Source organism: Equus asinus, chromosome 19, assembly GCF_041296235.1.
Source record: "Equus asinus isolate D_3611 breed Donkey chromosome 19, EquAss-T2T_v2, whole genome shotgun sequence".
NCBI classification, from domain to species: domain Eukaryota; kingdom Metazoa; phylum Chordata; class Mammalia; order Perissodactyla; family Equidae; genus Equus; species Equus asinus.
This window is the reverse complement of record NC_091808.1, coordinates 20,127,259-20,150,272: the sequence shown is the minus strand read 5'-3', so window position 1 is coordinate 20,150,272 and position 23,014 is coordinate 20,127,259. Positions and strand designations below refer to the sequence as shown.

Sequence of the window (23,014 nt, the reverse complement as noted above, 5' to 3'; positions counted from 1 at the left end):
TGTGTCTACTCCTCTTGGCAGACTGTGCATGAGCACACTCACACGCATGCACATGCACACGTGTGCACACTCACGCATTTGGTCTCCAGAACGCTTGGAAGTGTGGTCAGGAGGAGGAGCTGCCCTTGTCCAGCCAGCTTCACCTGACCCTCCAGAGGACCACGGTTCAGAGGGGACCGGAGAGCAGGGTGGAGGTTGGGGACAGCTGCCCAAGGTGCTGAGTTTGTGGGCAAAGCCAACTTCTGAGGGAGACCGAGCCCTGAGAGGGCTACACTCCTTCCTCGGCCTGAGAGGGGCCCCCTAGGACCAGGGGTGAGAATGGAAGCCTTGGCATCTGGGAGAGAGTGGCAGAGCAGAGTCCAAAGGCACCAGTTTATGGCAGCTCATAAAAACTCCAAGTGGAGCTAGTGCCCCTGAAGGGGGGAATGAGAAGAGCACTTATGCTGACTCTGAGCGAGCATCATGCCAAGTAGAAGAGACCTCTAGGGGTGCCAGGGCCCCATCTGTCTTGGAGGGGCCCCAGCAGCCATTCCCCCAGGGGAGGGGGGAGGATGGCTGAGCTTCTTCTGGGTTGGGAGGAGGAAAGGTCCAGGCGCCTACCTTCCCTGGCAGGCTGTCCACCTGCAGTGAGGGCACCCCATCCCTGGGAGCTCACTCGAGAGCCAAGGGTGGGGCCCATCGGCTCTGGCTGTCAGGCTGTTGCTGGGCTCCGGTCTCCAAGGGACCTGGCGGGCACCTGCTTCCCCACCCCCTCACCCATTCTCTCTCTCTCTCTGGGGCCCTATCTTCCCTTATATGGTGAAGGCAGTTCCTAGAGGAGGGGTGGTGGGGACAAAGGTCACTCTCTTGAGCAGCCAGCTTGCCACAACTCCCTGAGATCTCCCAGGTGGCAGCTGCCTCTCCCAGACAGGTAAGGCCAGCGTGCGGGGACACACAGGGCCCATCAGTGGTGGGAGGGGACAGGACAGGGTCCCTGCTTCTTGCTGACAGCCTGGGGCCTCCTGCAGCACCTTGGAGCAGATGTGAGGGAGAGACCCTGCACCCTGGAGTCCGGAGAGCAGGGAGCCCAGTGCGGCTTCCTGGGCATCCAAGGAAAGAACTGTGCAGGCTCCACCCCAGACAACTGCTCCCTCAGACCATCACCTGCCCCCAGCCCCGACCCTCCTTCAGGTGTCAACCACCTGGATTGCCTTGGATTGAGGAGAATCTGGAGACACTGGACTTCTAGATTTCAAACCTGACAGTCCTGGGCAAACCGGGACTAGTTGGTCAGCCTGACCTTTTCCCTCCCATCCCCCTACCCCATCTTTTTGCCCATTTCTTCTTCATCTGAAATGGTTTCTTTCTTTGTGTCACCATTCCCCTGACACTCCTGGGACCTTGGGGCACTGGTCTCTGGGATCCAAGGGTGTGGGCCACAGCTGTCAGGGACTGAATGGGCAAAGGCAGGGCCTGGTGGCGGCATGCATCTCTGCCCATCTCTCTTCCCCCAGGACCCAACCCCTCGGCCTCACCAGCCACTGTGGCCCCATCCAGCTGAAATAGAGGGGGCAGGTAGGAGAGGTGGGAGCCAAGTCCAGACCAGGATCTTGAGACACTCTGACTGCCCCCTTCCCAGGAAGCCTGCTCAGGCATTCTCAGGTCGACGAGGGGCAGAGTCTGCAGGTTGGGGGCTGGGGAGTGTCCACTCTCTCTGCTCTGAGGAAGCAGGAGGGTGTCCTTTGTTTCAGGGACTGCCACATCCCTGTCCAGCTCAGAACTGCATGACTGGGGACTAAAAGCAGTGACAGTGACAATGACCCCAAGGCTCTCTGGAGCCTGAACCCGGAGGACCACAGAACTGCAATTAAGAAAAGAAAGATGGGACCTGGGGGGAGCAGGAGCCCTAACTCCCTCCAGGGCCCCATGAGGGTCCATCCCGTCCATTCCACCGTCTGTCTTTCAGCTTCATGAATATTTATTGAGTACCTACCATGTGCTAGGAACTGGGGGCCGTGTAGATGAGCACGTCTAGGTGCTTGGCCTCGGGGACCTCAGACTTATAAACAGATCCTTTCATCACCAAGTGGTCAGGGGGCCAAGAGAGGCATCGCTCCAGGATGTCTTGGGCCCCTCAGGGAGGGCCCCCGTCTAGACTGAGGATTCTGGGAAGATCTCCTGGAAGAAATGAGAACTAAATTGAGTCTAGAAGAGCATGTGTTAGCCAAGTGAAGAAAGGTGGGGAGGGCATTCGGTCAAGGGAACAGTAGAAGCAAGGATGCGGAGAGGGAGAAACAGGGTGGAGCTAGGGCCAGTGAGCCGGTTGGCATTACTAGAAGGCACTGTGGGAGCAGAGGGGTAGGGGTGGGGGTGGGACAGACTGGAGAGATGTTCAGGTGGACAAAGGGCAGGAGAGGGAGGGTGCAGGGTGTTGCACAGATGGCTGACTTTGGGGTCTGGGGGTGGTGATGCCCTTCCTCGAGTTGGGGACAGAGAAGAGAGGGGACCAGGAGTCAGAGGAGGGGAGGCAGTGAATTCAAGTTGAGGGAGAAGACAATGCACATCCAAACCCAGTGTTGTGCTGTCTGTGGCGTGGGGAGTGAGGGCCCACGTTCCTCCAAGCAGTTCAGGAGGGAGAGGAGAGCTGGGGAGGCCCCACCAGGGTTGGGGGTTGGAAGCGTCTGCTCTGACCAACATGGTTCGGGGCAGGAGCAGTTGGTGGGTATCCGTGGTGTCCACCTCTCAGAGCCACCCTCCCCAGAATTCCCTTGCCCACCCTTGGCCCAGAAGAGGCTCCCCTTCCCCTGTTCAGGCTGCAGGAGGGCCCCAATCCTGATTTCTGTCCTGGGAATAGAGCACCGACTTTTCAAGTCTCTGCTCCCCTGAACTCCTGTCTGATGGGCAAGAAGCACCTCCTGCTGTCTACCCTCTGTTCCTCTTGCTGTTCACTCCTAGCATCAGAGTACGTCCCTAGTGGGACTTTAGAGAACATCTTGTCAAACCCCCACCTCAGAGATGAAGAAACAGGGTCCATGTTCATACAGCTATTGAGTGCCCAGGGGTCCTGCAGAAACGGCAGTATAGACAGAGGTAGTGATTGAAATACCAAATTGGTTCTATGGAACCAAGAATTCTGGGAGCCCTGGGGTTTCTATGGGTTGAGAGACTCCTCATGGAGGAGGCCATGGCCAACAGGGCATCCAACGGGACCAGACACAAGGCACTCCTACAAGCCCAGCGCTGGTGATGAGCAGGTGGCCCTGGTGTCTGCTTGAGGGGGTGCTAATTGGAGGCTGGGCAGGGAGACTTTGCCCCCAACTCCAGAATGCCAAGGAGAGAGGTCACCCTCAGGACTCAGCTGAGGGAGCAGTAAAAGGCCAGGTCATTGTTCCAAGAAGTGACTCAGAGTCAAGGTGCAAGGAGAGATTAGGAAGATTCCAGGCTGCCAGTGCTCGGCGGCCTGCTCCACGGGGCCACGGGACCTTTCATTCATTATTCAGCAGCTCAGGGAGCGTTCGTGGAGGGCAGCTCCGTGCCAGGCTGCGTGGTAGGCTCGGTGGGGAATGGGGTGACATCTAGTCTGGTAGGAGGGGCAGGAAACCAGGGATGAGAATCATTGGGACAAGTGGTTCTCTGTTCTGGCTCGTATCAGAATTGCTGGGGAGTTTTAAAAGCACCCACGCCCTACCTCCGAAAAGGCAGAAAATAAAGTACCTATGCTCCAGCCCCACCCTGGCCTAATTAAATCAGAATTGCTGGGAATGTGGCCTGTGCAGGAGGCATCAGTATTGTTTAAATGCCCCCTGGGTGATTCTGGTGAGCTCCTGGAGTGGAGAAGACAGCTAAAGGTCAAAACAGTAAGAGCCATAAAAGATACTATAAGGGAAGCTTGGAGAGGGGAGGTTTCCTCCAGTGCAGTTGGTGGAGGGTGGTTCACAGTGGGAGGGTTCGCTCTGTCATTTATTCATCCATCCGCCATCCATCCACTCACTCACTGACTCACCCATCCATCCATCCCTCCCTCCCTCCCTCTACTCACTCACCCATCCACCCGCCCACCCATTTATCCATCCATCCATCCATCCATCCACCCATCTACTCACTCAGTGACTCACCCATCCATCCCTCCCTCCCTCCCTCTACTCACCCATCCACCCACCCACCCACCCATTTATCCATCCATCCATCCATCCATCCATCCATCCATCCATCCATCTACCCACCCACTCAGCAAATTGCCGTCACAATGCTGGATGCTGGGGATTCAGTACTGGACAAACACAGCCTCCATCCTTGTTGGGTCTACATCTTGTGGGCCACCAGAACAGTGATTGAGGGGTGTTCGGGGGTAGCTAGGAAGAAACAGGAAACTGCTACCTACACTTTTTTTTATTGTGATAAAATACACATAAGATTTACCGTTTTAACTACTTAAAGCGTACAATTCAGCGGCGTACAGCACCTTCACAATGTTACGCAACCATCACCACTATCGAGTTCCAGGATTTTCTCATCATCCCAAATGGAAACTCCACATGTACTAGCTGTCACTCCCCATTTCCCCCTCCTCCCAGCCTCTGACAACCTCGAATCTGTTTGCTATCTCTATGGATTTACCTATTCTGGATGTTTCATATAAATGGAATCATACAATGTGTGGTCTTTTGTGCCTGGCTTCTTTCACTGAGCGTAATGTATTCAGGGTTCATCCACATTGCAGCATGAATCATACTTTGTTCTTTTTTTATGGCTGAATAATATTCCATTGTGGGGCTATACTGCCCTTTGTTTACCGCTCATCTGTTAATGGACATTGGGTCATTTCCACCTTTTGGCTGCTGTGAATAGGGCTGCTATGAACTTTATGTACAAGTTTTTGTTTGAACACCTGTTTTTTCAATTCTTTTGAGTGCATATACTTTTCAGTCCTTATTTATTCTTTGTTGCTCTTTTTTTAAAAACCTCTGTATGATTTTTCTTTTTCTAAGCAAGCATGGCTTTGAGAAAAAATTTTCAGAAGGAAAAATTGTTTGGGGCTAGAGAAAGAGGGGCCCTGAGTGCCGGACTAAGGAGTGGGGGCTCATTCAGTTGGTGACAGGGAGTCAGAGTGGGTGTTTGAGCAAGACAGTGACAAGATCAGAGCTGGGTGGGAAGGCTAGAGGCCAGGCCCCTGAGCCCTGGCCACCTGGCACTGTTGGGAGTGCCCTAGGGCCGGGCTGGGAGAACAGCCCCTGAAACCCAGGGTGCTCCCAGCTCCTCAGTCCTTGCTCCTGTATCTTCTCCCCTAGGCTCATCCGCCATGACCAAACTGAGCAGCCAAGTCAAAAGCTCCCTCAACATCACCACCCCCGGGGTTCAGATATGGAGGATCGAGGTGAGGCCCAGACTGCGTGTGGAGTGGCTCTGCAGGCCTGGGAGGGACCGAGGGAGGGAAGAGGCCTCGGGTCACTCTTTCTGTCCTCCAGTCCTGCCCTGCCAGTGTGCGAGGCCCTGGTAACCCGCCCACAGGCGCCAGCCTCCCCTCTCCTCTCCCTGCTCCTTTTCCTCCTCCCCTTCTCACACACATTCTTCTTGCCAGCTTCCTCATGCCCTTCTCCTCCCAGCTCTCTGCTCTTCCAACTCTCCTTTGGTTAAGGGAGGGAGGGAGCTGGGGTTGGGGGTGGTCCTAGGTGGTCCAGGGCAGCCCCTCTGAACTCCCTTCTCCCCCTAGGCCATGCAGATGGTGCCTGTTGCTTCCAACACTTACGGCAACTTCTTCGAAGGCGACTGCTACGTTGTCCTGGCTGTGAGTGGGGCTGGGCAGGGGGAAAGCTGAACAGACAGCAAAGCCCACTGGAGTGTCAGGGAAGAAACTTGAGGCTGGGGATGGGTGGGGACTGCTGGCCTGGCTTCATGCCGGGATGGCATTGACTGGGTGTGCCCAGGCACCCAGCCTGGTGGTGGCTCTGCAGGGTCAGAGATGTCAGAGGCTCTCCCTGCCCTGGGGCCCTGGCGTTCCTGGCTGAGGTGACCTGTGGATTTTCAGTCTTGGGGGACTTCCGAGCTGGTGGGATGTCACCCTACCTTGAGTCCACTTTTCCAAAATCCACGGTCATCTTCACATCACCTTTTCAGTTCTTGCCGTATCCTGTAGTATTAACGCATTTGTATTTTTCCTTATACTGACTCACTTTTAAAATTTAAATCCATTTATTTAAAAACTTAACTCTATATCATTACCATAAATGGAAAGCAGTGTGTCCCGTGTCACACACAGAAAGTAGCTATAAAATATCTACATAATCATTTCGTATGTACATTTGTTTGTATCCCACCCAACCACCTCATGGACCTCTGAGGGTCCATGCACACCATTTTGAGAAACACTGCTATAATCCAACCAGGTTATTTCCAAGATGAGGTGAGCAAGACCCAGGGGGCAGCCACGTGCCCCACGTCTCAGAGTCTGTGGCAGAGCTGGGGTCACGATTCAGGGCTCACCTGTGGTCCAGTCCCCACGTGTGTGGGAGACCATGCAAAAGCAGGGAGGGGCGGGAGAGGTCTGTGGGAGCCCAGGGCCTCGTGTAAACTGGACACGCCCTCTCCCCAGATCCACAAGACCGGCAACAACCTGTCCTATGACATCCACTACTGGCTCGGCCAGGCCTCGTCCCTGGATGAGCAGGGGGCGGCTGCCATCTACACCACGCAGATGGACGACTTCCTGAAGGGCCGGGCCGTCCAGCACCGCGAGGTCCAGGGCAATGAGAGCGAGGCCTTCCGAGGCTACTTCAAGCAGGGCCTTGTGTATGGAGGGACGCGCTGCAGGCTGGGGAGTGGGCCCAGGGCAGGGCAGGGTCACCCGAGGCTGGGGGCTGACCTGGGGCTGGGAAGGGAGCCTGAGGCCATGGGGAGAGCCCATGAGGGGCTTTTGGCGATTTTTCTTGACTGTTCCACTCCCTAACTCCCATTTCTGCTGCTTCCCTGTCCTTGGTCTTCATCCCTCTGAGTAAGTCTTTGGCTGTCACAGAGGCCTTTCTGAAATTCTGTAACTCATGAATCTTTGCAAGTCACCCCCTACTTGAGTGTCAGGGAGAGCTCAGTGCCCAAGGTGGCTCTCCAGGCCATCACATTAAGTCTCCACTCTGGCCAAGGGGCAAATGACTGCTCCTTTGTCCTCTAAAGCAAGCCTTTCACACTAAAAGCCCCAATTTCCAGCTTTTCCTGAAAAGTCTGAAGTTCTGGCTTTTGGGCTTTTCCCATGGAAACATATAGTCAGGGGCCAAGTTGCTACTGACCTATAGGACAGGCCAGGAGCTCTCTAGTTAGCCACAGTCCCCACCCCTCCCTTATGTCTTCCCACACTTACAGCAGGAGTCTACTCCTTTGGGCATTTGAGCTGCCATCTCTCCTGTCTTAGTCTGCTTGGGCTGCCCTAACAAAATACCATAGACTGAGTGTCTTAAACAACAGAAGTTAATTATCTCAGTTCTGGAGGTTGGGAAGTCCAAGATCGAGCTGCCAGCTGATTCAGTTGCTGGTGAGGGCTCTCTTCCTGGCCTGTAGATGGCCACCTTCTCCCTGTGTCCTCACATGGTGGAGAGGCTGGGCAAGCTCTCTCAGATCTCTTCTTATTAGGACAATAACCCCACCATGAGGACCCTACCCTGATGACGTCATCTAAATGTCATCAAATCTATTACCTCCCAAAGGCCCCATCTCTAAATACCCTCCCACTGGGGCTGGGGGCTTCAACATAGGAGTTTGGGAGGGGTCTCAATTCAGCCCACGGCTTCTCCCCTCTTGTCCTTCGCTTCAATCCTGCCCTCAGAGTCCAGTCCTGTCTTCCTCGTTTCTACTCCCACATGCTCCTGTCTTTGCCTGCCTCTCCATGGGGCAGGGATGAGGGCGAGGAGAGTGAGGGGTCCAGGTGCAGACTTTAAGGAGGCACTCACTGCAAGGAAGGGCATGTGGATAGGCAATAGACCAACCTTGCACTTGCGTGACCCCGAGGGAGAGGGCCTCACACACCTCACCCTCATCCCAGCCCTGCCCTCAGACGGCCCCAGTGGCAGCCAGGTACCTACAGTCTGGGAGGGCAGGGACTGTCACACCTCCCAGCCCACTCCCTTGGCTCAGCTCACCTCTCTTCTCAGGATCCAAAAAGGGGGTGTGTCTTCCGGCATGAAGAAAGTGGAGACCAATTCCTATGAGGTCCAGCGGCTGCTGCACGTCAAGGGCAAGAGGAACGTGGTGGCCGGAGAGGTGGGCATCGGCTGGGGCCCTGGGGCATGGCCTCCTGTCCCCCCTCCCAGCCTGGGTGGAGGGCAGAGGCCAAGGAGGGGTGAGGGGCAGGGAAGGGGCGGGGGGAAGATGATGGATGATGGACGGGGCCTGAGTGGGGTCTGCACTTCTCCCACGGCTCTCCAGGTGGAGATGTCCTGGAAGAGTTTCAACCGTGGGGACGTCTTCCTCCTGGACCTGGGGAAGCTTATCATCCAGTGGAACGGGCCGGAGAGTAACCGCATGGAGAGACTCAGGGTAGGCCGTGCCCAGCACCGCCCCTCCCCGCAAGCCCGCCCTGCGCCCACCTGCTCCTGCGGCCCAGCTCCTGGCCTCTCCTCAAGTCAAACTTGCCAGATTTCTGCCACACCCCCCCGGCCTCATTTCCCCGGGCCTCACGCCTCTGCCTGCCGGGGAGGGTGTGCCTGAAGGTGGCTCTGAGTCTGGTGTGTAGGAAGAGGTGTGCACGTTGGAGCTCGCGGGTGTGTCCTTGTGGCTAATCTCCTGAGATTTAACGAGTCCCTGCTGTGTGGCAGATGCTGTGCCAAGCGTTGGGGACCCAGTGGTGAAGGACATGGCAGAGTCCTGCCTGGCTCTGGCCTCCAGACGGCTGCTCCCCCTGGGGAGGGGGGGTGTCTACGTGTGAGGACGTGAGAGACTGTGCTGTCTGAGTGTGTGTGTTTGTACATATGTGTGCAAGCCCACATGAGGCTGTGTGCACATGTGTGTGTGTGTGTGTATACACAAGGGAGCTTGGGCAAAGAGACTGAGTACTGTGATCTTCAGGGCTCAGTTATTGTCCAACACTGTTAAGTAAAATCATAAATTTCAAACAATGTCAGAACTGAAGGACCAAGAGGTCCTCCCAAGTCCCCCGCCACCGAGGAGACCTGCTTTTCCAATGGGCTTTCGCTGGTTCCCTCACATGCACCCCAGCAGCCTGGTCCCCCCATCAAACGGGAAAAGCAGGCAGGCAGCCCACCCCTCTGGGCTGCTGTGGGCTGGGCTGGGGCCTCCCGACGTGGTTTGGGGTAATGGACACTGCTTGTCCCCTACTGTCATGGGTCACCCGGGGCCTCCCTGCAGGGCATGACCCTGGCCAAGGAGATCCGAGACCAGGAGCGGGGCGGGCGGACCTACGTGGGCGTGGTGGATGGGGAGAACGAGAAGGCATCCCCAAAGCTGATGGAGATCATGAACCACGTGCTGGGCACGCGCAGGGAGCTGAAGGCCGCTGTGCCTGACACGGTGGTGGAACCGGCACTCAAGGCCAACCTCAAGCTATACCAGTGAGTACCTGGTGCTGGGGGATTTCCTGGGTGCAGGGTGCCCTGGCTGAGGGGTGCGAGACCCCTCCTCTCCATGCTGTGCCTTCGTCCTGCAGCGTGTCTGACTCAGAGGGAAAGATGGTGGTTAGAGAGATCGCCACCCAGCCACTCACACAAGACCTGCTCAGTCACGAGGTGAGAGGCTCTGGTAGGCCCCAGCGCCCTGCTCCCTGCCCACTGTCCCCTGAAGCGAGAACAATGCCAGGGGGCTGGGACAGGGCCCAGCACAGCACCGCCAGCACTGCCAGACTCTCCCCCGGGGTCTTTCTCTCGCGCCTCTAGGATTGCTATATCCTGGACCAGGGGGGCCTGAAGATCTTCGTGTGGAAGGGCAAGAACGCCAATGCCGAGGAGAAGAAGGAAGCCATGAGCCAGGCACTGGTGGGTACAGGGGTCAGGGAGGCGGGAGAGTGTGAGGAGCAGGGAGGGAAAGAGATGGAGCAGCGAGAGGAAGCAGGCTCAGACACGGGCGATGCACCAGGCAGAGGCCAGGGAAGGCTCCGGGACCGACCCGCCTGGGGGTTCTGAGGGTCTGGTCTGTGGCCCTCTTGAGGATTCTCTGGTGATGGGAACCGACCACCAGTCAGCTAGAGGGCCTCCTCAGGATTTGTGTGGCCATGTCGCTGCACTCGAGCCTGGTTCAGAGACGGCAAGGAGAAATGGGGAGATAGGAGGGAGAAATGGCCTTCCTACAAGAGGGTCAGCTTGGGGCCAAGGCTGAGTCAGAGTTTGGGGTCAATGTCGTGGCTGGAGTCAGTAACCCTAACTGGCTTGGGGTCAATGTTGGATTGGGGGTTGGTTTCAAGGTTGGAGATGGGGGCTGAGGGTCAGGGTTAGAAATGAGATGGTGTCAAGTTGGGGGTCTTTTTGGCCTTGGGGTTGGGGCCAGAGCGGGCTTAGGTATGGGCTCAGTATTGAGTCTTGGGTTGGGTTCAAGTTTGGGCTTGGGACCAGGGGTAGGTTTGTGGTTGGGTCTGGTTGGAGTGAGAGCCAGGCCTTGGCTTACGTTGGGAGGTGTCAGCTACAGGAGGGACCCAGTCCCAGCCACCTCCTTTCTCTTCCCAGAACTTTATCAAAGCGAAGCAGTACCCACAGAGCACGCAGGTGGAGGTGCAGAATGATGGGGCCGAGTCAGCCATCTTTCAGCAGCTCTTCCAGAAATGGACAGTGCCCAACCGGACCTCAGGCCTGGGCAAAACCTACACCGTGGGCTCTGTGGGTAAGGGCTGGCCTGGACGGGGTGGGGTGGGGCAGGAGCCAGGAATGAGGCCAGGAGAGCACCCAGACCTGCCTCCCGTCCTCCTTCCCAGACACGCCTCTTCCATGCATGCTTACCCTGGCTCTGGGCTCCCCAGGTGGGGTGGGGACACCAGGAGACAGGGCTAAACTCAAGAGTTGTCACAAAAAGGGAGCTGAGAACAATCTTTCATTTGGAATGGGGTCGGGTCTCCCCGGGAGCCAAACAGCTCCAGTCTCTCGCTGGACAGCGCTGCTGTGGCCAAGCCCAGCGCAAGGCACCGGGGAAGGCTAAAAGGGCTGTCCCCCTCCTGGCTCCTCTGAGGGGGCCCTGGTAAAGCGTGAGTCTTAGGGTCAGGGAGATCCAGTCTGTATTATAGTTCTGCCTCTCTCCAGCTGTGTGACCTGGGGTAAGCTACTGGGTCTCTGTAGCCTCAGTTTCCTCATCTGTAAAATGGATCTAAGAGTTGTCAGTGCCACTCAGGGCTGTGGTGAGGACCTGGGAGACCTCAGCTGGTGACAGTTGGTGTCATGATTCTCCCCCACTCCAGCCAAGGTGGAGCAGGTGAAGTTTGACGCCACGTCCATGCATGTCCAGCCTCAGGTGGCTGCCCAGCAGAAGATGGTGGATGACGGGAGTGGGGAGGTGCAGGTAAGGTCATGGGAGGGAGGCCTGTGCTGGTCGGGGAGGGGTTGGCAAAGCTTGTCCTGGACCTCACGCTAGCCTGCTACTGGCTCCAGGTGTGGCGCATTGAGAACGTGGAGCTGGTGCCTGTGGATTCCAAGTGGGTAGGCCACTTCTACGGAGGTGACTGCTACCTGCTGCTCTATACCTATCTCATCAGCGAGAAGAAACACTACCTGCTGTACATCTGGCAGGTCAGGCACCGCCCCACCCCATCCAGAGCACAGCCAGCTCAGCTCCCATGACACCCCTGCCAAGTGGCCATCACCCTTGAGTTGAATACCTCTGGTGATGGGGAGCTCACCCCCGTTCCATCTTGGGACTGCCTTGGCTGTGAGATCCCATTGACACTGAGTACTGCCTTTCACAACCCTTTGCCCTTTTGGCTCTCTGAGTTTCCCTTCCAATTCCCATGGCCTCCTGCACGTTCCCTTCACATTCTGGTTTCTGTGTCCAGATGTGAGGGAGCAGAGAGATGCTTGGGTGCTGGGGGTGAGTGGTGTGGTAGAAACAGTGTTCCCCAAGGAAGGTGCAGTAAGAAGGAGAGAAGGGTTAGGGTCAAGGCTGGGGGTGCAGGTGGGTCGGGGTTGGGGGCTGGGAAAGGATTAAGTGTGGGGCTGGGAAGAACTGAGGTCTGGGTCAGGGTGGGTTTTTGGCTGTGTCCAGGGTGGGGTTTGGTGGGGAAGACAGTTGGTTTTGGCGTCAGGTCAGAATTGGGGATGGAGCTGTTGCTGAGGCTGGGGATGGGGTCAGAATCAGAGGCTGACCCCATCCCACCCTTTCGGTCCTGCTCGTCCACAGGGCAGCCAGGCCAGCCAGGATGAAATCGCAGCCTCGGCCTATCAAGCTGTCATCCTGGACCGGAAGTACAATGATGAGGCGGTTCAGATCCGGGTCACGATGGGCAAGGAGCCACCTCACCTCATGTCCATCTTCAAGGGACGCATGGTGGTCTACCAGGTACGGCTGCGGGACTGGGGCGCCTGTCAGTGACCACGAGTGAGGCGGGGTGGGCGGCCTGGAGATGGGGAAGGGGTGTGGGCTGGGAGTGAAGCCCAGTCTTCAGAGGACGGGACTGTTTGAGGCTCCATCATCTGTGTGGAACTGGCAATAGAAACAACCATCCGGTACTTTCAAAAATACACGTAAGGAGCACTTAGCATGTGCAAGTACTGTTTCTCTCTACACCCAACGCTCGGATCCTCTACATGAAAAAAGAATTTATTTATATTGGCTAGATTTGCCTAAACGATGGACCTGTCCAAATTGCCCTGGTGCCTTCCAACACGGTGACATAGACATCTCCTGCACTCGTTTAAACCATCATCGGCTTGTCGAGCACCTCCTGAGTACACAGCCAGTCCTCTGCAGATCGCCAGGCGGGGGAAGAATGCCAGGCTAATACTGTTTACCGTCTTGACAGCAGAGCAGGGAACTCACAGCCCGGGGCACCGTGTGGTTAAAGGCTGGAAGTGCCAGTCGAGTTCAAGGAGGAGCGTGACTCCAGCATCTGGGGGAGGCACAGAGTCACAGTGGGAAGCGGGTTGGGAGGAGGTCTTGCCATTGAGGTGGGAGTTGAAGACATCAGCAGAGGAGAGATGAGGGCCTGCCATGCAGGGGGCACAGCAAGGACAAGGCCCAGAGGACGGGATCCGTGGGAGCAGCGAGGAGACTGGCGAAGCTAAACTGGAGGGTTTGGCGAGAGCAGAGCGAGTCTGGAAAGGCTGTCGGCACCTTCGTCATGTGAGGCCCTCAGAGGCCCGGGTTCTAGTCTATAAGCAGTGGGGAGCCGGAGCAGATTCTTGAGCAGGGGAGTGCCATGACCAAAGCAACGTTTTGGAAAGACTAGTCTGGTGATGGTGGATCAGAGAACCTGGAGGGGCAGGCAGACCCCACCCAACCTCTCTTCCTCTCTGGCTCTCTGTGTCCCTCCAATGCCCCATCGTCTTCTAACCTTGCTAAGTCACTCTGCCTCTCTCTCCCTGCCTTCTCCCGCACCCTGCAGGGAGGCACCTCCCGGGCTAACAACTCTGAGCCTGTGCCCTCCACAAGGCTGTTCCAGGTCCGGGGAACCAGCGCCAGCAACACCAAGGCCTTTGAGGTCCCAGCCCGGGCCACGTCCCTCAACTCCAATGACGTCTTCATCCTCAAGACCCCGTCCTGCTGCTACCTGTGGTATGGGAAGGTGTGTGCCGGGCCCGGCAGCGTCCCTTCCCCAAGCGGGTCCTGGGGCTCCCCTAGCCTCAGAGTGGACCTGGCTCAGGGAGGGAGCCTTTGGCTGAATAGGTCCCACTCGCTCGTTTGCTAGCCCCGTCTGCCTCCTCCACAGCCCTGGGTCTGGCCATCCTCAGACTCTCAGCCTCTGTGTCTGGGTCAGTCGCTCTCATTCTGTTTGTCTCTGCCCACACCTGTCTGTGCCAGGGTTGGTCTGTCTGTATGTCTTACGCTCTCACTCACCACCCCGCTGCCTGTCACTGCCTCTCCATCCATCTCTGTAATGAGGATGCAGCCTCTTGGAGCCTTCTCCTGCCCTGTAAGGAGCACGCAGACCCTCTTGTCTCCTCTGGCATTCTTTGGAGCATGGAGGACAGAGGAGAAGATGAGAGAACTGTCTCTGCCTGGTCACGTGCATGGGTCCTGATCTAGGAGCGCCCTCTCAGACCTGGCAGCTCTGGCCCAGCGAATGTGGCAGAAGGGTGGGGTAGGTGGGCACTAGAGATGGTTTTCGCCAGCACAGCCGACACCCGCCTTTTCCCAGGGCTGTAGTGGGGATGAGCGAGAGATGGCCAAGACGGTGGCTGACATCATCTCCCGGACGGAGAAGCAAGTGGTGGTGGAAGGGCAGGAGCCAGCCAACTTCTGGATAGCCCTGGGCGGGAAGGCCCCCTATGCCAACACCAAGAGGTAACATCGGGTCCCTCTGCTCCAGCTCACCTTCCGGGCCGGAGAGCCCCCCGGCACCTCCACCCCCATGACCCAGACCTTGCAGCAGGCATGAATTGAGGACGCTGGGCACCAGGCCCCCAGGGCTACAAGACGAATCAGGGGCAGTGCATGCCCTCGGAGCATCTTGGGCACAGGGGTCTGTCCATGCTTCTCAGGGTGCTACTCCTGGAGCCTGGGGCCTGGTGGGGCTGCTTCTCTGGCAAAGGGTGTTCATGGCCATAGGAGGCAGGTCAAAGAGAGAGGCAGGGCTGTAGTTTTGCCCTTTGGGAAGAAAATGCCGGAGCCCACCCAGTGCCTACTCTTTGGTGCTGACACAAGACCAGGATGCTGAGGATCACCAGCTGTAAACCCCACTTTAAATGTTTCTTCTAAAGAAGATCCAGGATCCACTATTCCTCAGTTCAGAAGCAAAAAGGCGTGGACTGCAGTAGCAGCAGGAGAGATAGAGGGAAGATATCAGAAAGAACTTCCTAATAGGACTGTAGAAGAGCCACTGGAATGCACATCCTGGAAAGGCAGTGGGAATTTCGCCCTTGGGGCATTCGTGGCCTCTGGGGAGGAGGGGAGACCTCTCGTGCAATCTGAAGGAAGAGCATTTTCCCAGGAGATGGGCTTTCCATGTCGGAGCCCCTCAGAGTCCTGTGTCCTTGCTTTTCCTTTCCCCGCACCTTCCTCCTGCCAACACAATCTTCTGTCCGGCCTGCAGACTACAGGAAGAAAACCTGGCCATCGCGCCCAGGCTCTTTGAATGCTCCAACCAGACCGGGCGCTTCTTGGCCACAGAAATCCCTGACTTCAGTCAGGATGACCTGGAAGAGGATGACGTGTTCCTGCTAGACGTCTGGGACCAGGTAGGACTGAGGCCTGGGAACCTCCCTTCCTGCCACCTCAATCCCCAGGGCCAAGAAACAGTGGCTTTAGAGACAGGTGAGGTTGGGCATTTTCTTGATTCCCATATCCATTCTCCCTGGGGGTAGCATCATGAACAACAGGAGCCTAAGAAAGAAGGAAGAAGGTAGAGGGTTCCGTGCCTGGAGGGGCTGTGGGTTGGATGTAATCTTCTTCCCAAGTCCTCTTTATTTTGCGCGGCAGAGGAGTGTTTTTGAGGGTCTTTGGCTCGGGAGAGGCTGGGAGTCACACATTTGCATAATATCCAAGTAGAGGGCATCCGTCCAGCCTCCTCATTTCTAAGATACGAAGTCAAGGCCAGATGGGGGCTGCCCAAGGTCAGGCTCCACTGTTGGACATCTGCACCTGGGTGAACCGAGGTGGAAGGTGGAGCCCTGTGGGCCAGGAGGACAGGAAGGACTGACCTGGCTCTGGGGTCCTCCACAGGTCTTCTTCTGGATTGGGAAGTACGCCAATGAGGAGGAGAAGAGAGCCGCAGCCACCACGGCGCAGGAGTACCTCAAGACCCACCCCAGCGGCCGCGACCTTGAAACTCCCATCATCGTGGTGAAGCAGGGATACGAGCCCCCCACCTTCACGGGCTGGTTCCTGGCTTGGGACCCCTTCAAGTGGAGCGTGAGTGGCCCCAGCCCACCCTGGTCCAGCACATCCTTCTCTAGGTGGCTTCTCCATGGCACACCCCGAGGATGGGGTGGACACCCAGGCTTGTCTGCTCGTTGTGATAGATGGCCTGTGATATATTTCTAAAGGGGGATTGTGATATATTTGAGGGGGATTAGAATCAAAAGTAAGGCTGCAGTAAGGCCATTAAGCCCCTAGTGAGCGAGAGGGAAGGACATTTATCGAAAACCCAGTCTAATTACAATATCTTGCTTGTGCACTAGATTCAGCTCAAAACTGTTGGACATTATTGGTAAGAAGCATACTGGCTATTTAAATTTAAATTAATTAAAATTAAACAAAATTAAAGATTCAGTTTCTCACTAGCCCCAATTTAAGTGCTCAACAGCCACATATGGCTAGTGGCTACCATATTGGACAGCACAGAAAAAAAAAAACATTTCCGTCATCCAAGAAACATCTATGGGACAGCGTTGGCGGATCCTCATGCCAGATGAAAGAAAACTTCTCAGTTCTGAAGGATAGACAAATGTCTTCTTGGCACTAAATTCTAAGTGAAATGGGTCATACCCATGGTCTTCCCTGTGACAGTGAGTCAGGCTCCTACGGGATGCTTCCTAAACTGGCCTCAGATAGAAGCGGAGGGCAGGCCCTCAAAACGGGGCCCCACGAAGGGTTCCGCTGGAAGGAGGAGGGCTATGGGGACGGGTGCTGGCCAGGGGCTTTGCGCGCGCTAAGTTGGCCCAGCTGATGAGTTCAGGGAGACAGAGAGCTTAGATTAACTGCCTCAAATACATTGAAAACAAAAATTCAGTGATCGATGGGCTGAATTTAGTCAAGGATGGATTCAAACAAATCTCGAGGCTGCGAATCTAGATGCCAGAACGTCTTAAATTCATGTCAGTGTCCCAAGTCACCAACTCTGGTGGCCCTTCCCTCACCTCAGGCCTGAGCTGGCTTCTCTCCTAGACTCGAGTACTCACTTGTTCATTCATTCATTCATTCATTCATTCAGCATAGCTGGGGCTCATGACGTGCCACACTGGGTGCCAAGCCCTGGGGATACGGAGATGGGGTCCTCCTGGAGCCAAAGCCCCTTTACTCCCTCCATTCGTCTGTGGCAGGGTTCCCCTCAGGGATCGGACAGGAGCCCCCCAGTTCTCCAGGACCCCTGAGGCCCCAGAGCCTACAAAGTGTAGGCAGGGTTCTCAAGGCTGCGTGTAGCCGTTCGCACTGGCCTGAGGCTGGGAAAAGACCGCGGTCGTCTCCCTCCCCATGTCGGACTGAGCAGGGGCAAATAACCCCCTGCCCGGGGCTCTTCTGGCCTGTCAGCCCCATCTGTGCCCATCCTCACCACTCAGGCTCCTTTTTAAGGACCCTCCTCCAGCCTCTGCCTCAGCTCCCTGTTCCCCTTGTCACCACCAGGCCCCAGGCCAGCCTTCTTTCGTCTCCTGAAGGAAAATGGTCTTTCATTTCCTCTGCTGAGACCCAGGCCTAATTTATTACTTACTTTGCAGAACGCCAAATCCTATGAGGAGCTGAAGGCGGAGCTTTCAAACTCGGGGGACTGGAGCCAGATCAGTGCTGTGAGTACGGGCATGTGGCTGGGCCCTGCAGTGGCCGGCTGACGATGGCCAGATCCGAGGGAGCCAAGAAAGCTCCAGAGAAGATGCCAGTGTCCTGTGCCTTCCTTTCCACCCTTTCCTCCCACTTCTCATGGAAGTTCTCCTTGCTGTTTAACTTCAATGCCTCTAGCTGTTTTTGCTTCCTCCATTCCTTAGTGAAGTGGTTCCCAAATTTTATTATGCATGAGAGTCTGGGTGATGGGGAACTGGGGGGTAGAAGCTTATTAAAATGAGGAGTCCAAGGTCCCACTCCCAAAGATTCTGGTTTGTAGAATTGGGTTGAGACCTAGGAATGTGCATGCTTTTAACGACACCGCTAGTCTGTGGACTCCACTTTGAGAAATAATGATTTCTCTACAGCTGTCGCCCTGGGGATCCCTTCCCCAGGTAGAAAAACTGCATCTCCTTCGATCTTTCAATTAGTTAACAGAAAGCCCTGGGATATGGAAATACGAAAGCAAAACTTTTCCTTCAAGAAGTTCACAGGCTTATAGGGAAAATGAAACAAGCCCAAGCAGACTCAGCAGAAATGTGCCCACAACGTGAAAGCGATGTCACAAGCACTCCGGGGTAATCAGCAGATAACACATATGGCTCCTCGGCCCCACTCGCAGGCTGAGAACCCGGTGGCGCTCAATAAACCCTTCTTGGTAGACTGACGGTGCAGGCAGGAAAGTATAGAGAGGTCAAGGTTAAGTGAATTAACAGATGACAACTTCACAACAGATAAGACAAAGAGGGTCATAAATGTGCCAGGTAGATCTCGAACATCTGGGAAGTCATGGAAGTTCATAAGTCACAGAACAAAATAGTCATCTTGCTCCAACGGGCTTTGGTTGGGCACAGACCACCATCCTTTAGCTCGTGGGTCCAATCCAACGTGTTGAGTTCTCATAAGGAGTGTACGGATGTGGATGTGGGCAGGTGGGGCATGGGGGTCACAGGAGGCTTCTTGAAGGAGGTGCCTGAGGATCAGTGTTGACTTCAGAGAGACAGGCGGCCTGGGAGGTAGCCACAGACCAGCTGAAGTAACAGTGGTTTCCTTTTCTTCCCTAGGAGATCACAAACCCTAAACCGAACGTGTTCAAAGCTAACAGCAATCTCAGTTCTGGGCCCCTCCCCATCTTTCCCCTGGAGCAGCTGATGAACAAGACTGCGGAGGAGCTCCCTGAGGGCGTGGACCCCAGCAGGAAGGAGGTGGGTGAGACTTGAGGAGGAGGACGACGAACCTGATTTAGTCAGAGACTTCCTTCTGAAAGGTGAACAGGAACTCTTCAGGCAGAACAAGTTATTCCTGGAGAAGGGAACAGCATACACGAAGCCCAGAGGCTAGGAACAAGCAAAGCGTGGAGTGAACCAGCAAGGCGACCAGCAGGGTGGTGGTGGCGGAGCTGGGGAGGGGCTGCTGGCCAGAGGGGCAGGGGCTGAACTGAGCAGTGCCTTCACGCCACATTAGGGATGGTGTTGCCTATCCTAAGAGGGGAGGGGAGCCATCATGGTTGAAGCAAGGGAGTGGCGGTCAGGTTTACGCTGTTAAAAGATCACTATAGCTGCTCAGTGAGGAATGGACTGGAAGGTGGCAAAAGCAGCAGCTTGTCAGGCTGAGGGAGATGGAGCCTGGGTAGCTGGAGCAGGGGAAGTGGAGAGGAGATGGTTTAGAGAAATATTTAGCAGGCAAAATCAATGACACTTGGTAATTACTGGATAAAGGGTATGACAGCGGAGAAAATTGTGTCATTCTTGAGACAAAAAGCCCTGGGTCAGAATGAACTTAGACGGGGATGATCGTGAGGTTAGTGGTGGCTATGTGGTTTGAGGCAGCCGGGACACACCCAGGTTGAAATGTCTGCATGGATCACATTAGGGGAGAGAGTTTGACAAGAAGAGCTTGTTAAAAACACATTTCTAATGTTCATTCCCACTTCATGAAGATCCAAAATAGACTGCAAATCTAGCTTGATGTGGTATTGAGAGAAAACTTACCCTCTAAAGAAACCATAAAGTAGTCTTATAAATGAATTAAGGAATCTACAGAGGAGAGGTGCCCAATTTCTCCAAGAACATCTAAGTCTGTTAGGGGTTTGGGCCCCACATATGTCTAGGTGTGTTGTTCCCAGAGCATTTGCATCCTGCCCTTCACTTTGGAGCCACTTTCATGCATTTCTCTCCCAGATCTGCCCATCTGTGTCCTCACTGTAATACTGGGATGCTCCTAATGTATTATTTGTCATCATAATATTATGGATATCATTATTTGCCCAGCCCCTGGCACAGAGAAAGTGCTCTCTAAATGTCAGCTGTTATTATCATTGCCTGTTCTACTCCTGAGAAAACTCAGGTCCAGAGAGGGGAAGTGACTTGTCTAATGTGACATAACCAATTAGTAGCAAAGTCAGAGCAAAACCAAGTCTTCTGAGTCTCGCTGTCACCATTGTATCGTGTGGCATATAGAAAGGGAAGGGCAGCCAATGTTATTGAACCAGATGATTGACAGGAGGCCAAGTGGATTGCTAATTTTGAATGGAATAAATAGAATCAAGACAGCCCTACCATGGTAGAAGCAGCCTAGGAAGTCTTAGATCTTTTTTTCAGTCAGTTGTTGCCGATTTTTTATCCTGGGAGTAGGGTACATTCTTGCAGGAGAGTGGTAGGTTTGATGGCAAGTGGGGAGGGTGGGAGAACAGACCTCTCTGGCTGCTCCAAATTTGGAAGGGGAGCCAGTGACATCGAACAGTAGGGTGGTGGGTCTGGCTGCAGGCAATAGAAAGAGGGTAATCTTAGTGTTTGTGCACCAATGAGTAAACCACAGAGAGGCGGATGTGGGTATGGGTGAGGCTGATAATCAGCTGGCAGGACCACAGGGTTCAAGTACAGGGCCAGTGGAAAGATACAAGTCCACTGGGATGGGCAGTCCCTGCTATCTAGCCTGGGGTTCAGAGTCCAGAAGTCTTGACCAAGCTGTGGAGCCAGGCTGGCTGGGCCAGGGAAGGCACCCCAAGACACTTGCAGGCCAAGGACACTGCAGCCACACCTGTGAGGGACCTGGTGGGAGAGCAGGATGCTACCACCAGACTTGGAGTAGGCAGCTCTTCCCCATCCATGGGTGCCCAAATCACTCATATGTACTCTCTTCTCCCAAAACAAGGTGTTTTACCGCCCTGCCTAGAGGAGTGGGGAGGGCTCCCAGGAGCCTTGAGAGAATGCCCAGGGGTGGTAGGCAAATCGAATGACAGGTTAGAGAACTGGGGCATGGGACCCACCTGAGCTGGAAATCCACCTACAGGAGTTTCCCAAGGAGCTGTTCAGTTCAGGGCTCTCTGCGGAAGTCAGCAAAATGCTCTCCAGGGCCACTCCACACTGCAGAGTAGTGTAAGATTGAAAAGAAACCCAGAGCTGTCATCCCACCCCCCTGGCCATTCCTGGTGCCTGGGGGAGCAGAGATGAAGGCTTGGAGATGCCGTTTTATAAAACTTTAGTTTGGGGGTTCTTACTTGAGTGTGCCTCGAGGGTATTTAGCTTGCCTTGAACAGTATCACTATCATATCACGTTAGCTGGGAGTAAAGGTCATTTCAGGCAATCCTCTCATCTTATGGCTGAAGGTACCCAAGGCCTAGAAAGATGACTCATGGTTGTGTTTCCAAGCCAAGAGTAAAAATGTAGAATTGTGCTATCTAATCTTCTAGATCATTCATAGGACGAGAGAAGCCAGTACAAGTCATTTATTCAAATATTTAGTTTTCCACTCAAAATAGCTAGGTGAAATTTGACTCTGAATTTGTTCTTTGGCTTGCCTAGCTTCTCCTCTTAGAATCTTTCCCCTCCCCTCAGCTGCTTGTACCTCTGCTGCCACCTGCCACCAGCTCTAAGCAAAATCTGCTTCTACAGAATAATCCAGGTGATACAGTGGAATATAAGACTGACGAGGTTTAGCAGGTTGCCTTTCAACCAGGAACAAACCTGTAAGCCAAGAGGGATGAAGATGTCTATAATGGGAACATTCAGACATCTGTAAGCACAATAGCATACTTTACAAGTAGGGGAGGGAAAGATAACAGAAGCCTTTACAGTATCCCCAAAATCACTCAAGGAAGCGGGGCAGGTGGTGCGGTGGAGCACGGAATGGAATCAGATGACCCTAACTCCCCTGAACTTTAGCTTCATTGCCTGAAAATGGGAGTATTCGAATCCGCCTCAGAGTGCTACAGCAGTACCCCTAAGTGAGACTGCTGCTGGCTCTGTCAGTTAGCGCTGGGGGCGCCCTACTTCCCTTGCGGCCAGCCTGCTAACTCGATCCAAAGCAAGGGAGTCCCCAGGAGAGAGCGCCTCGCGGGGATGGTGGGCGCTTGCTGGAAGAGCGCTGTCTCCTGTGCTAACAGCAGCAGCGTAGTCTTTACACTGTCAGACTTGGGCAGATGGCCTTCTACCGCTCATCCGCTTACTCTCTGGGCCAGGCTTATGGGAAAAAGGGTCCCCTAGCTGAGGGTCACTGTTTGATAAGTGAAGACAGATGAACAAGATACCTTGTTTCCCATGCTCTTTCATGTATAGTAGTATTTTCATCCCCATAAAAGCATTATGAAGGTGCAAAAATTGGCCTTTAAGAAATTCTCCCATTTTATAGAGGAAAACTAAGACCTGGAAAGAGAAGCAACTCCTTAACCAAGCTAAGTCAAATGTCCTAATTCTTATTCCAGGGCTAGTGTGAACTTGACCCTGGTCAAAAGAAAAGCTCAATCGACCTCACGCTGTTCCGGTGCTTTTCATGCGTTCCAAATTCAGGGATCAAATCTCGAGCCTCAAAATGGCCCCCCACCCCATTGCTTTCTTGGCTCTCCCAACATTGCCTGTATTTGCTCATTTGCTTTCCATACCACACTTCTATGACTCATCAAAGGAAACCCTGGGTGACTGTGACCTTTGCCCTCTACCCCTATTCTCTTTTAGGAGCACCTGTCCGTGGAGGATTTCACCGACGCCTTGGGGATGACTCCAGCTGCCTTCTCTTCCCTGCCTCGTTGGAAGCAACAAAGCCTCAAGAAAGAAAAGGGACTATTTTGAGAAGCAGGGGTAGCTGTGGCCTTGAAGCAGAACCCTTGCCTGATTGCAGTTTCCTTTTGTTTTTATTACTGGAATTAATCCTACTGGAATTACAATTACTGGAATTAATTGAAGTGAAATTTTACAGTTGCACCTGTGAGCAGCAGCGGCAATGTCACTTTGTTTAGTCACCTACCTATTTCTCTAGAAAGACGCCGCCTCCGTACGGCGCCTGTGGTCCCAATTTCAGCTCTCAAGGCGGTCCCAATTGTTCCTAGCCTGGGGTGTTGCATCACTTTTAACTATCCTGTTCTAGAGCTTACCCTTCTTAGAAGAGCAGTCAAACACTGCACAGAACATGAGTTCTGAGAGGAGCCTTTCCTGG

At 54.5% G+C, this 23,014-nt stretch overlaps 1 protein-coding gene across 1 annotated transcript; it reads left to right on the top strand.

The window, feature by feature from the left end:
• The first annotated feature begins 838 nt into the window (after positions 1 to 838).
• On the top strand, positions 839 to 22,745 carry VIL1 (villin 1). The gene is made up of 20 exons (XM_014852532.3): positions 839 to 910; positions 5,268 to 5,353; positions 5,690 to 5,764; positions 6,569 to 6,765; positions 8,115 to 8,223; positions 8,389 to 8,499; positions 9,328 to 9,530; positions 9,626 to 9,704; positions 9,852 to 9,950; positions 10,635 to 10,788; positions 11,357 to 11,457; positions 11,547 to 11,684; positions 12,292 to 12,450; positions 13,496 to 13,675; positions 14,249 to 14,394; positions 15,143 to 15,287; positions 15,772 to 15,960; positions 17,484 to 17,552; positions 18,648 to 18,788; positions 22,537 to 22,745. The coding sequence occupies exons 2-20, from the start codon at positions 5,279 to 5,281 to the stop codon at positions 22,648 to 22,650; spliced, it is 2,484 nt and encodes an 827-aa protein (XP_014708018.3). The 5' UTR covers positions 839 to 910; positions 5,268 to 5,278; the 3' UTR covers positions 22,651 to 22,745.
• Positions 22,746 to 23,014: the final 269 nt, after the last annotated feature.

Excerpts from the sequence above, each read along its gene's own strand:
- VIL1 (XM_014852532.3), top strand. The coding sequence starts at position 5,279 with ATGACCAAACTGAGCAGCCAAGTCAAAAGCTCCCTCAACATCACCACC. Across the intron at positions 10,789-11,356 it reads CTACACCGTGGGCTCTGTGG|CCAAGGTGGAGCAGGTGAAG; the intron begins GTAAGGGCTGGC and ends CCCCCACTCCAG. Across the intron at positions 18,789-22,536 it reads TGGACCCCAGCAGGAAGGAG|GAGCACCTGTCCGTGGAGGA; the intron begins GTGGGTGAGACT and ends ATTCTCTTTTAG.